Source organism: Lithobates pipiens, unplaced genomic scaffold, assembly GCF_037356315.1.
Source record: "Lithobates pipiens isolate NorthernLeopardFrog02 unplaced genomic scaffold, aLitPip1_a1.2 Scaffold_8, whole genome shotgun sequence".
NCBI lineage: Eukaryota > Metazoa > Chordata > Amphibia > Anura > Ranidae > Lithobates > Lithobates pipiens.
Window position 1 is genome coordinate 602971092 of NW_027507903.1, and position 14627 is coordinate 602985718.

Below are 14627 nucleotides of genomic sequence, written 5' to 3' on the forward strand. Positions count from 1 at the left end.
TTGTTGAGAAATGCAACAGAAAACCAATTTTTTACTTTATGAAAATAAACATTATATTGGGGTACCCACACACATATTAAGCATGTCACGTGTAAGGGGTATATAGATACAGAAGGTAAAGTGATCTAAGATCGCTAATTCAAGTTTACTACAGCTGCACCTACTTTTTTAGCCTTTAGCCTAAATCTCTGGGTCAGCATATCATGTCTTGTCATGTTTATCATTATGTCATTCTGTTGTATGGAAAATTGTGCATATGACACTGGAATAAGTTATTTTTCCATTCCAAATGTCACTATAGTGTGAGTCATTTTTATAAGAGGGCTGGGTCTGGCATGGGCATATAAAGGACCGAGATCAATGTATTCTTCACAATCTCCTCTCCTTCGACCTTTTCCGTTCTCTACGCTTGGATCGCCCACTGCTCGCCATGTGTACGGGAAAATGCTCCAAGTTTATTGGGATCTCCCTCTACCCTATGGCTGCCATTGCCATAGTCTGCAACATAATCCTGTTTTTCCCTGGATGGACGACCGAACCCATACAAAACCCAGGCGATCAGATGACTCCAGAAGTTCTGTACCTGGGGGGAGTCATCGGAGGTGGATTACTGGTACTAATTTTATTGTCATTTATTATTTGGAAGTGTATATACCAAATCAAACAATATTTAAAGGGTGGGTCCATTGGCAATTGATTTACCATTACCTGTGTTATTGCATTGGAATGTCATTCATTGCATTGCACCTGCATTGTATCATGCTGTGATGCACAGCAACACACACATTAGTGCATTGCATAGCAAAAAAGAGTAATGTACAGCTTTTACCATGTTGGTAGCCAATTCATTTTCAGTAAGCTGCCTTGACACAACACACGTTAAAATGCAACGTAAAACTGGTTAACACACAACATAAAGTAAATGAGAAGTTAGGAAGAGCTTGAAGATCACATCTTGCAATCCCAGCCTGCTTTGAAATCTTTCCCTGGGGGAGACCTTGCTGATGCAGTATAACTACCTTGTGTCTTGTTGCTGTACTCAGTCTTGCCAGGGTGTATGACCTGTGACATGAAATTTACTTCCACAATCTTATCTCAGTAGCAGAGTTTGTCTGTTCCTCACCCAGTGTTAAGGCACCTCACTCTGCTTCAGTTAATGACTGTGTTTCAACCTACATATGAAATTGATGATCATTAGCATCTGCTTGGTATAATTGATTAATCATACACCTGGCTGTAATCCTACAAAATCCCTGAATGCAAGTGTAAGAATTGATGCTGATTTGAAGGCAAAGGTAGTCACTCTAAATATTAATTTCATTTTGATTATACATATCTATCTATCTATCTATCTATCTATCTATCTATCTATCTATCTATCTATCTATCTATCTATCTATCTATCTATTTATATATATATATATATATATATATATATATATATAAAAATATATATTACTGTGCAAAAGTTAAAAATAAAAATTAAATTAATATTTAGAGTGACTACCCTTCAATATATCGATATACCGTATATATATTTGCAAGATTTACATGTGTTTATTCCTTGAATTTACTCATTTTCATTATTATTATTATTATTTTACTTTTCCTTAGGTCCTGATTCCAGCCATTCACATCCAAGCGACAGGACGGCAGGGATGCTGCAACAACCGCTGTGGGGTATGTTCCTGATTGGATTTTGCTTACACATAGCAGGGCATATGATGTTCAATCCCAGGCTAATTGTATTGCTTTTATGAAGAAAATTTGAGGCTTAATTATATGTATACTGATTATCAGCCAGAGCGGTAAAAGCAAGAAAAATGAAGACTGCCTGAAGTGTAGCTGAAAGGGTAACTATACTTTAGGGGAGAAAAAATAGAATATATATATATATATATATATATATATATATAATAGTCATAATGTAATTGGATTTTAATTAAAATGACCTTTCCTTTTCAAACTGCAGAACTATTATTTTCTGTAAAATGCAATGTAGCACTAACCCCCGAAGGAGCTTCTGGTTATTTTTTTGGCTTACCGTTACCTTCTGTTCTCCTTGTTGCACGTCTAGGGGATGTCCCGTGGTAGATGGCCCAGTAACTTGAGACTGACAATAGATCCACTTGAATGGATTTTATTTGCAAACTCAGACAATTGAACAGTCTTTCAACTGGGGATCAGAGAGTTGGAAAGGAAGTTCAGGTACTCTTATGTCAAAGTCCAAAAACGTTAAAGAACTTGCTTACTTTGACTGCATCCAGAGAATAGCCATTCGCAGCTGGATGAACATTCAGGTTGGACAGTCCCTCTCTCACAAGGCCTAGCAGCCAACAAGGTGCTTACTCAGGAACAGAGTCTTTGTCACAGACGTTGTTGCAGAACATGTAGGGAAATTAAGCTTTAGAACACTTGTAGGATACCTGGATCTTTCAGCCCACTTGGCAATATCCACAAGACCGGATTCTCTCGGTTACTTCAGCCCTTCCAGACTCTTGTTAAGAAAGCCAACCCGTACGTGATGTTCTTCTAAAGAGTCCTCCCCTGGAATGCTCGAAGTACTCTGGGTCTCTCCCGAACCGGAGACGGCACCCAACCACTTAAGAATCCTCCTTTAGTTTCCTTGCCTCCGGCTAGCCAACCCCGAGACATTAAAGTCGGGTGGATCTGCACCCCAGGCCATAGCCTTCCTGGGGGTTGGTCAGGAGGACCAGGACCATGTAATCAGCACTTCATACTGGACCCGAACCCCAAACCACGTGACGTCCGCATCTTAAATACCCTCTCCCAGAGGGCACAGCGAGAGGGCCCCACCCACTGACATGGCTCCGAAAGAGAGTAACTTAAGCACCTAACCAGACCATAATTCCATGCCTACCACAAGAGACAGTGCCCCCCTGTGGCCAGGCTGAACATCTCACAGTCCAGTCAGACTGATGCAGAGGTCCAATTTAGACAAATAATACCCAAACTAAACTGCAGTTTAGGTAAAGTTTAACTTTGAAAAACGCATAGCGCGTGCTCTTCAGGAGCCGCCGCTACAGCAATATGGAAACTTGGAGGTGTTCTGTACACAAAATGTATACAGAACACCCCCCAGAAATGTCATTTCATGCTTGTGTGATTTGTTCACTGATTTTCCTAGAAGTCTGCACGTAGATTTTGGAGTCAGATGTCTTTAAAGCGTAACTCCACTTTTGTTCTGAAAAAAACAACCTTTGCTGCAGATTCTTACCTTTTGTTATTCTGAAATAATCCATGTGTGTTTGTCTGTGTCTCTGTACTGAGTGGGTTTAATGGGAGTGGTTTCATAATTAACTGTCAGGTGTGCAGCTGCAGGGCACTAATGATGAAATCTGCTGGGCCTGCATCCCTTTAGACGTGTTCCTATTGAAAGTATCTCTCCAAAAATGACATATTTGTTGCAGGGGATGCCTGAAATCTGACTTGTATCTTAGGTAGACTTCAGGAAAAATTGGTGAGCCAATCACACAAGCAGGAAATTAAGTTTCTGGGGCGTGGTCAGTACAAACTCTGTGTACAGAACAACCTCTGGTAGCCATATTGCAATACAATATAGTGACAGGAGAATATATATATAGGACAAGGCTATAGGTTCACATTAATCTGAATAGTAATAAGAGTGCCACATCCCTGTTAAGAATTATTATGAAAGAAAAGGGGAAAAAAATTTTTTTGAAGAGAGGGGACTGGAGGGTAACCAACCCCCGGGACTTTATCAACGGCACTAAATATGATCAATCAGTATTTAAAATCAATTGTAAATTTTTATTCAATGTACAAAAAACATTATTAAAAACAGGTAACCTTCGTTTGTTTTGCATATATAGTACGAAATACAGATATACAGAAATAGGTATATGAGCCTGAAAGACTACATGAATTACCACATTAGTGTATAATCAAAACTGCATTGTTTCTACATGTTTCGCTCAAAATAGAGCTTCCTCAGGACAATTGCAGCGTATAATATTCTACAAAAAAACAAAATTATATAAACAGATTAAATTGGTTTGAAAAAGAGATACATGATAAATAATCAATATGCATAAATAAGTCTTGTACATAGCAAACTCACAAAGGGTACAAAAGACATTTAATAATATGGGTCAACATGTTCTGATCAAATAATTCCAGTGGTGGAGCTCCCCTCTGGACATCTTTGATGGTCCCAGGGGAGCAAAGCCACCACCATACATAAAACATAAGGGCATAGATTTACGAATCAATATAAAATACCATATAGGTTATTTAAACCGGGGGACACATTAACCCTTTATTTGGGTGGCGTCCCGCATATCCATAATGATAATGTGTAGGCAAATGTTATTCTCATCTAGAGAGAATGATGACAGAATTAAACTGTGAGAAAAAAAAAAAAAAAAAAAAAAAAGGGGGGAGAAGGGGGGGGAAAGAAAGAAAGGGAATGACATTCTAAGCATACAGATATTATGCATGAAAAAAATTATAAAAAAAAGAATCCAAGAAAAGTTCTTTTATATATGTTAGTGTATAATAGGAAAGCAAGGTAAAACATAGCCTCTTACCCCATCAATCAAATAGACTGAAGTACTTGGGAATCATGAAGATTTGTCTGATTATTGAAATACAGACAGATTGTCTTGTTTTATTCTGTCATTCGATAAGCGGATCACGGTGAGGGCATCATAAGGGATCTCCCAGTCGATCCCCCTAGGGATCTGCAGAAGCACAAGAAATAGATATATAATGGGCCAGCTTGAATAGAGTATCAAACTGGCCCAATAAATGCTCCAAATGTACCTGATGGAAACTCGATGGTGGTTATAGAATAGAACCGGTTCAACAAGCCCTTTATCAACAATCACCCTGTGTTGTCAGACTTGGATTAAGTAGAGTGTAGTTCAGGCACAGAAGATTTCTTAGTGCTGATCTCTAAAAAACGTAGAAAAAGAGAACACATGTGTTCCCATTATAGTTGCATCAGGTACATTTGGAGCATTTATTGGGCCAGTTTGATACTCTATTCAAGCTGGCCCATTATATATCTATTTCTTGTGCTTCTGCAGATCCCTAGGGGGATCGACTGGGAGATCCCTTATGATGCCCTCACCGTGATCCGCTTATCGAATGACAGAATAAAACAAGACAATCTGTCTGTATTTCAATAATCAGACAAATCTTCACGATTCCCAAGTACTTCAGTCTATTTGATTGATGGGGTAAGAGGCTATGTTTTACCTTGCTTTCTTATTATACACTAACATATATAAAAGAACTTTTCTTGGATTATTTTTTTTATAATTTTTTTCATGCATAATATCTGTATGCTTAGAATGTCATTCCCTTTCTTTCTTTCCCCCCCCCTTCTCCCCCCTTTTTTTTTTTTTTTCTCACAGTTTAATTCTGTCATCATTCTCTCTAGATGAGAATAACATTTGCCTACACATTATCATTATGGATATGCGGGACGCCACCCAAATAAAGGGTTAATGTGTCCCCCAGTTTAAATAACCTATATGGTATTTTATATTGATTCGTAAATCTATGCCCTTATGTTTTATGTATGGTGGTGGCTTTGCTCCCCTGGGACCATCAAAGATGTCCAGAGGGGAGCTCCACCACTGGAATTATTTGATCAGAACATGTTGACCCATATTATTAAATGTCTTTTGTACCCTTTGTGAGTTTGCTATGTACAAGACTTATTTATGCATATTGATTATTTATCATGTATCTCTTTTTCAAACCAATTTAATCTGTTTATATAATTTTGTTTTTTTGTAGAATATTATACGCTGCAATTGTCCTGAGGAAGCTCTATTTTGAGCGAAACATGTAGAAACAATGCAGTTTTGATTATACACTAATGTGGTAATTCATGTAGTCTTTCAGGCTCATATACCTATTTCTGTATATCTGTATTTCGTACTATATATGCAAAACAAACGAAGGTTACCTGTTTTTAATAATGTTTTTTGTACATTGAATAAAAATTTACAATTGATTTTAAATACTGATTGATCATATTTAGTGCCGTTGATAAAGTCCCGGGGGTTGGTTACCCTCCAGTCCCCTCTCTTCAAAAAAATTTTTTTCCCCTTTTCTTTCATAACAATACAATATAGTGGCTGCAGATTGAAAAGGAAAGATAATTTTTAATAACATTCAATTACAATATGATTAATTTCTTTTAAAGAAACAGGTGCACTAATCTATAAAAATCTTCACAGTGCAAAAAATACACATGACAAAATTTAAGGGAATAAAGTCCTCCCCTACGAAAACAAGTGTATAAAAATAAATTTAAAAAAATTATGAAATGACTCATAAAGTGAAAATATATGATTCAGTTCATGAAAAAATGTACATAAAAAAATGTCCAACTGGCAAACCCTTATACAAAAGGGAACTGAGTGAACCAAGTATGTGAAATCTTCGTTGCTCTTCAAGGAAATTAAGTAAACGAAAAATATAAGGAAGCTTCAGTGCACTTAAAAATAAAGACTTTAATATCCCATCACCACATATTTACATAGTTACAAAGTTGCTGAGACCACGGCCTGTGGAAGGGAATGCCACATCCTTGCCGCTCTTACAGTAAAGATCCCTCTACATAGATTCACTTCTTACCAGATAATGATAGTTTCAAGCATTGGATAATAATTCCACTATGCTCCAAAAGACTGGGCTGTAAAAACGAACCAAATTCCAGATAGCAACAGTATCAAACACTGGACAATGACCCCCATCAGGCTCCAACACCTTGAAATCAAGGCAACCAAACATCAGCAAAAATCAATGCACATAATAAACAGAGCGGTGGTTTGCACCAGCCAGTTCAAACGGTTAGGTGTCTCAAAAAGTGTCACAATTATATGTGCGATAATATTTTTTCTTTATTTTCTATTTCTTTTCCCCACGAAAGTGGAGTTACCCTTTAAGCGATCCTCCTGTAGGGGGCCCAGCACACAGAGGGGCCCGAACAGCAGGCAGAATTAGTGTGGTCGGATCGAGGGGCAATTACAGAAAGATGCCCTGTGTGGCTCTCTGCAGCAGCTGAAAGCCTGTTTCTCTCCCTCCTATCAGCTTTCAGCTCCTACAGGGAGAGACATAGACACAAGGCATTGCTCCTGTAATTGCTTCCCCTGCACTGATCCCCCTTCCCTGTTCTATTATAAAAGGGCTCATTTACACACGGCCTCTGTTATGTTTGTGTCCACTAATAACGATTTTAGTGTATTTTTAGTGAATATATTTTTGGATCTATGGGGGGCCCTGCCTGGTAGGCTGTACTGGGCCCCAAGATTTCTAACAGCAGCCCTGCTGAGGTGCAGGCAAACAGATAAACATACAGATAAAGTACATATAAGGGAGCAGTTTTACCTGCCAAAGGATTTGTATTTCTGTTTCCCCAGTCCTGAGAGTCACACGGCATTCAGAAAAGTTGCATTTTCAGCAACAGGTCAAAAATGGCCTCTCTTTCTCCCAAGACAGATGTTGCTTTCGGTTAAAAAAAAAAAAAAACGGAAATTTGAAGCACCTGACCAAAGTTCTGCTTGCCTGACAACAGATAATACATTATTCTAGTGATATAAAAAAGTCACTTGACCAATATAATTATCTTATCTTGTGTGCAATAATGGATAGAGCCGATGAAGTCATCTCACCTGCATGGGTCAAAAAGGCTCTCATCACATCTGCATGGGCTCCCCCTACTGGATAAAAGTGTGTACAGCAAGGGGGGGGGGGTGACTACTTTGTCTGAGAGGTTCAGTAGATCTGGGAACTCCAGTGAGATTATCTCAAGCCATTAGCTGTACAATGCAGTTGTATGGTTCTTCTAGCCTTGCATGTAAAAACAAAGATCCGGGACCTCCTTACTTGTGCCACCTATGTGCATGAACGAGGGGAAAACCCACACATCTGCAGATGTACTGAAAGTTTCTGCCAGGTCTCAAAGGCTGGCAAGAGCTCTTTGGCACAGCTGCGCATATGTGAAATTGAGCGCACAATATTCTTGCCTAGAAGAGAAAGGAGGTGCTGTTCAACACACAAAAAAAAGTAAAAAAAATAATACAAATAAGTATTAAATAATTGTGTATTAATATGCTATACTATATCATATTGTGCCTTATCTGGGTTTATGGTATACTGTTGTATAACGCAAATGCCAGACTGTGTAAATATATTATGTTACACTTTAATATTCAATAGTGTCATTTCATATTGATATTTTATACAGAAGTGTAATGCTTTACTGTATTATTGTATATTACTAAATCACTCTACTACACTATGCAGCACCTTTCGATAATATCGTTTTTATGCTATACTACTATGCAGTTGACATTAAATTATTTGATATTTTATTATATTATTTTACAATATATGGGATTTTTGTAACAATATTGATAAAAAGAGAAAAGTAAAGGTTTATATTGCCATTTGTGTCTGAGTTGGGGAGATTTTGTCCCACTTCCTGTTGCAGAGACCACGCAGGACCACACTCTTCCTTTTCTCTCTCCAAAGTTTCCATGAAATGTTTTGTCTGGCATTAAAGTTTAAAGTTGTAACAATAAAGATTTTGATTGTTGCATGACATATATACCCCTTTTTTCTCTTGTAGATGTTCCTGTCAATCATCTTTGCTGCTATTGGCGTGGCTGGATCGCTGTACGGTTTTGTCATATCCATTGTGGGCATGGTGAAAGGACCAGTATGCCAATACCGGCCTATTCTAAACCTTACGCAGCTCAAATGGGGCCGACCCTTTGACTCTGATTTAGAAGATTTCAGGTAGGACCCGCTAATCATCTCATTTAAGCCTAAAACAACAAGCACCTTTCATGGAAAGGCCTTCCTTCCCTCTAAATACCTTACTTGTCTGAAATACTTTTAGGGTAGCAGCAGTAACATAAATGCAGCTCTTTGTGGTGGCCAATATTCCATGGCCTCTAGTGCCCACTGTAGTTCTGGCAATTAACATTTGAACATTTGGCCGGGGGGCAAAGATTGTTGCGAGTGAAGGCTTTGTCTCTTGTAAGCAGAAGTTAAGTCTCCACATAAGCACCGGGATTGATCTGAAGACTTTCATGGGTTCTTGCTGGCAGAAAAATATGAAACCTTTCAGCACTCTTATTACCTTTTACTTAAGACCAGGTGACTTGTCTGAAACACTTTTAAGGTAACAGCAGTAACAACAATGCAGCTCTTTGTGGTGACCCTTATGCCGCATGCACATGATCAGACTATCCGGCGGACCAGAGTCCGCCAGACAATCCGCCGGTGTGTGGGCTCCGGCGAACCTAGAAAGAAGTTTTGACTCAAAATTGTCTGCCGGACTTGGTAGTCCAGCGGACAATCCGCCCGTCTGTGCGCTAATCCGCCAGACTTTTGAAATGAACAGACTTGCCCACACACGGAGAAAAGTACGTTAATTTTGAACGCGGCTCCAGGTAGACGGGACTAGTGAAGGAGGTCAATGTCGATGCCTCCAACCAGGGCCCCCCTTCCCCAAAGCACCCCCCATATTGAGGGCACGCGGCCTGGTACGGCTCAGGAGGGGGGGGGGGGGCGCTCGCTCGTCCCCACCCCCTTCTCTGACCGGCTGGTCTGCGTGCTCGGATAAGGGTCTGATATGGACTTTGGAGGAGGACCCCCATGCCGTTTTTTCGGCGTAGGGCTTCCCCTTTAAGTCCATACCAGGTGACAGGACCAGTGAGGTGTCAATCTCGCCCATGGAAGCGACGACATTGACCTCCTTCGCTAGTCCCATCTACCTGGAGCCGCTTTCAAAATTAACGGACTTTTCTCTGTGTGTGGGCAAGTCCATTCATTTCAAAAGTCCGGAGGACTCCCGCCATAGTCCGGCGATTTGTCGGCCGGAAAAGTCTGGTCATGTGTGGGCAGGTCCGCTCGTTCGGAAAGTCCGGCAGACCTCCGCTGCAAAGTCCGGCGGTTTGTCGGCCGAACTAAGTCCGCCGGATAGTCCGATCGTGTGTACGTGGCATTAGTCTCATGAGGAGCAGAATCTAGGCTTGTGGCTTTATTTGAAGGCTGTCATGCAACCTTTTATATTAGGCCAGGTCAACTTGATCTTTTGTTGAGTTGAAGAGTAGGCATTAGTTGCATTAGAAATGTAATTCTTGGTGGCAGGCAGGGACAAAACATTGTGTTACTGGCAATCAGAAATATGGTGTGTTGGGTGGTTGTATAATATCCTGCCATCCAAAGCTGTGATCTTTGTTGCCAACAAACAGTTATTGCAAAGCATGTGTCCTGGTTGTCCATGTCCAATAATACCTCTGCTAGGCAGGTAGATAACCTCCTTGCATTTCAAGGCTTGGATTTCACTTTAACCATGAACCTTTAACCATGGTTACTTATAAATAGGAGGCAGACATACACCATATCAGCTCCAGCCAAATGTGTCCCCTGGACGCTGAAAGTTTTTAGGAATTACACTAAGGGAGTAAAGGAGCTCTTTCAGTGCTGACCAAACTTAGCCAAGCCTCTTCTTGGGGGTAACATTTGTTGTTTTCCTTCTCTCCTGCAGCGAGGACAATTACCTGTTCAACACAAACTTCTGGAGCACCTGCGTCTACCCCGAAGGAGTGGTGGTTTTCAATGTCTCCCTGTTCTCCCTGGTGCTGTTTGCCTCTGGCATCTCCCTCATCCTCTGTACCATCCAGGTGTTGAATGGGCTCTTTGGCTGCCTCTGCGGAACCTGCCGGGATAAAAGTGACTTGGAATAACCTCTAGCACAGGTATGGCTCCTACTCGCAAGTTAAGGAACTCTGACAAATAGTCAAAAAATGCAAGCTGACAAGTCATCCATCTAAACTACTGGCTTCAGTACTTTCAGGAACAAGCCTGCTGTACAAAAGTGTCATAAAAATGTAACTATACATACTCCGGTTCAGAGATCCACTAAGCCATCTATTCTCAACCAGGGTTATATGAAACCCTAGGGTTCCTTCAGAAGTTGCTAGGGGTTCATTGAGCTGTGGCTGATTGATCTGCCATCTGATGAAGCCTACTTAACCTGCTACGTAACAATGGTACTTGGCAAAACCAAATGTAGCGGCCACAACCCTTGCTAGGCAGCCTTGACTTGTTGGGCTTACCAGTTACCTTCTCTCGGCCTGCTCTTGGGGTTTCCAGGGTTGATACCCAACGACTTGAACACTGACGACTTGAACACTGACACTGTGGGAACAGAGGGCACGGGTGAATAACTCAGGCATCTTGAACTGCAGGTCTAGCAAAGTCTCTAATTCCACCCAGAGAGTAGCCACTCGCAGCTGGGTACTTCAAGGCTGAACAGATCACTAGCCAGGGATCATGGCAGTCAGCACGTTAACTTGTAACTAAAGGTGAACAGGAATCTTTTCCTCAGTATCTGGAACGTTTCTCGTCTCCTCAATGGTACTGGAAAAGCCTGATTTAGTCGATGTCCTTCCCAACTCAGTAATCAGGCACTTCCCAGGATGCCATTTGCCGGCCCTCCTCTGAAGAGTCCTCCCCCGGTCACTTCCACGAGTTGTGGTGCCTCTCCAAGCCAAGAGCACCCCCGGACACCTTGAATCCTCCCTCAGTTACTGCGCCTCGGACCAGCCGGGTTCGAGACTCGGGAACAGACGGATCCCTACCCCAGACCAGACGGGTCTATTGGGGCCTTCAACAGGAACATGTTGCGGGGTGTCGAACACCCTGTGACCAGGACCCCTCACGGAGCTTCCCAGGACCTGGAACCAGAACAGACCACACGGGTCTCACAAACTCCTCTCCCTGAACACGTGACCCACACCCCTTAAGTACCCCTTCCCAGACTTCTCAGCGGGCCCGGCACTCCCACTGATTGGCTCCGAGAAGGCTGACACTCAAACATCCAACCAGGCCTGATTCTAGCCTGTCATGTGCACCTCACCGTACACATGACTAGGCAGAACTTCCAAACACAACCTGACCAGACTGATGTTAAGGCCAACCTATGTAATTAACCCTCAGAACCCCTACTGTTCTGAGGCAAAAATTTACATGCGTATGACATTTTGTCCAAAATATCATCCGCCACGCAAACATAGTCGAACACAAACATAATAGAATATAAATATATAGCATAATGTAAACTCAACATAACGTAATGTAAAACAACTGAAAAAGAAATGCAAATAATAAGGGCTCATTCACACATGCTTCGCTCTTTTAAGAGCAATCTGCATTCAAATTGCTATCTAGAGAGCATTTTATAGCATTGAGGAGGCATTGTATCACCCCCTAGCTTCTTGCTTTAACCCCTTGAAACCCGGCATTAGTGTGCTGCAGCCCTGAATGAATGAATGAAATACTTGTATAGCGCACAATGCGAACTGAATCGCCTCTAGCCCTGTGCATTGCATGTGGTTGCAGGGCACTTGCTGAACAGTCCCATTCACTGGGATGGGTTACACATGGCAGGCACTGTGCCCTCTGAAAGTGACAGGAAGTATAATTCCTGTCTGTGTACACCCCCGGCCTCTGCAGGGGTACTAGGGAAGAGGTTGGGAGGGGTGCAGATCTTGGCTCAACCGCAGGTTTTTACCTACCCTTAACTGCTAGTGTGAATGAGCCCTAATCTAACATAGTAAACTATAATAAAACATAACATAACTTAAAAAAACATAACTTAGCACAATATAACTGAATATAACATAGCATAAAACATTGAGTAACATACAACAGAAGGTAGCATAACATATTATGGCACACTATAACATAACATGACAAAATACAACATGAGTGGACATAAAGTAAAGTAACATAACATAACACAAAAGAACATAAAATAACATAAATTAATATAACATAATGTAACTGAGAATAACAAAACATGTAGTAATTAAACTAACCTTAACATAACTAAACATAGCGTATTGTAACTGAATGCAACAGAACAGGAAATAAAAAAATACTGTAATGTAACTGAATATAACATAATGTAACACAACACAACTGAACAGAACAGAATTAAACGCAACGTAAACATAAGCTTACAAAACATAAAGTAACCTAGCTGAACTTAACACGTCATAAAGTAATGTAACTGAACATAAAACATAACATAACTCAACTGAATACAATAAAATATAGAATAGGAAGTAATAGAGCACAACATAAAGTAACATGAAGCAATGGGGTTGATTTAATAAAGGCAAATTTATGGTGCACTTTGCAAAGTGCTGTTGCACTCTGGAAGTGCAGTTGCTCCAGAGCTAAGTAAATGAGCATAGGTTCTGCTGACTTCTATCATCCAATCATGTGCAAGCAAAAATGCTGTTTTTTTTTTCTTTGCACGTGATTGGTTATTTATTGCATATTGAAGCTTTACCTCATTTACTAAGACTTGCAGGGTGCAACTGCACTTTGAAAAGTGCACAGTCCATTTGTCCAACGAAACTGGAGCTTTCAAAATCTGGTGCATCTCTTAATAGAAACCAATTAGCTTCCAGGTTTTATCATCAAAGTAAAACAGAACAAGCTAAAGTTAGAAGCTGATTGGCTACCATGCACAGCTGCACCAGATTCTGAGTGCTCCAGTTTTAGTAAATCTCCCCCTAGTTGAACCATAAACTAACGTGAAAATGTGTAATTTCTTCTTTTCTCGTGCAGATTGATAATTATTTTCATTTGCTGACTGACCCATCAGAAGCCCCTCCTCCCATCTTTCATAACTCCGCCCACCACCAAGGCTGGCTCCTTTGATCCTTTGGACCGGGTCACCTGCTGTCATTCTTACGGAGCACCTCTTAATCTCTTGTGTGCAATGAAGAGGGAATGAGAAGGTGATCTATTGACCATGAAGGGACACTGTCCACTGGACTGGATTCTCTTGCAGAGAAGATTCTGGGACATTTTCCACATGTGTATATAGGTTTTCTTTTCTTGTTTTTATAATTTATATTGATGTTATGTTGTGAATAAACTGAGATGTTGAAATGTATGAAAATATGGTTTAAAATTATTCCTAATGCCATTTTAAAGAGTTAATCCACTCCAGACTGAACTAAGGCAAGTGTCCTCCACCGGAGTTCCTGGCTCTATAGCTCTCCAGCTAGCTTGAGATTTTCTCATCCTGCTACATTCTTCATAATATCTCACAAGGGTGTGGCGCTATCCTTCAATACATAAAATGCATAAATCATATAGGTAATCAATCAAAATAAGTCTATCTTTCCTAAAAAAAATAATCCATAAAATAAGGAATGTCCAATTTCTGTGAATAGTGCAGTCTCATACAACAGTGGTCATCTACTTCCATGGACGTCTGCAGGTAGGGGCAAGGGGGGTCAAGTATTCCCCCTGGAATCAGGGATCAGATCTTAAATTCAACACAGTTCCATCGCTTTAGAGGTGCGGGCAGCCCACACCCCTGTGCAACCCACCAGTGGGGTGACACCATCAAGGTTCTGTCAAGCCCCCCTATCAGTGTAGTGTGACTTTGGGCTCTTTTACCTGCTCAGTCTAGCAGAGAACTCGGTGGCACTGTGACAGGAGAAAGGCGAGCTGCTGGCTATCACAGGTTTCCCCCGGTCACCCCCCCTTTCTCCTGTCAGGGAGAAGAGACGACGGCCCTCACCAGG

At 41.0% G+C, this 14627-nt stretch overlaps 1 protein-coding gene across 1 annotated transcript; it reads left to right on the forward strand.

The window, feature by feature from the left end:
- The first annotated feature begins 365 nt into the window (after window positions 1-365).
- LOC143961306 (transmembrane 4 L6 family member 4-like) lies at window positions 366-13993 on the forward strand. The gene is made up of 5 exons (XM_077470563.1): window positions 366-613; window positions 1615-1680; window positions 8633-8802; window positions 10562-10772; window positions 13657-13993. The coding sequence occupies exons 1-4, from the start codon at window positions 431-433 to the stop codon at window positions 10758-10760; spliced, it is 618 nt and encodes a 205-aa protein (XP_077326689.1). The 5' UTR covers window positions 366-430; the 3' UTR covers window positions 10761-10772; window positions 13657-13993.
- The last annotated feature ends 634 nt before the right edge of the window (window positions 13994-14627 follow it).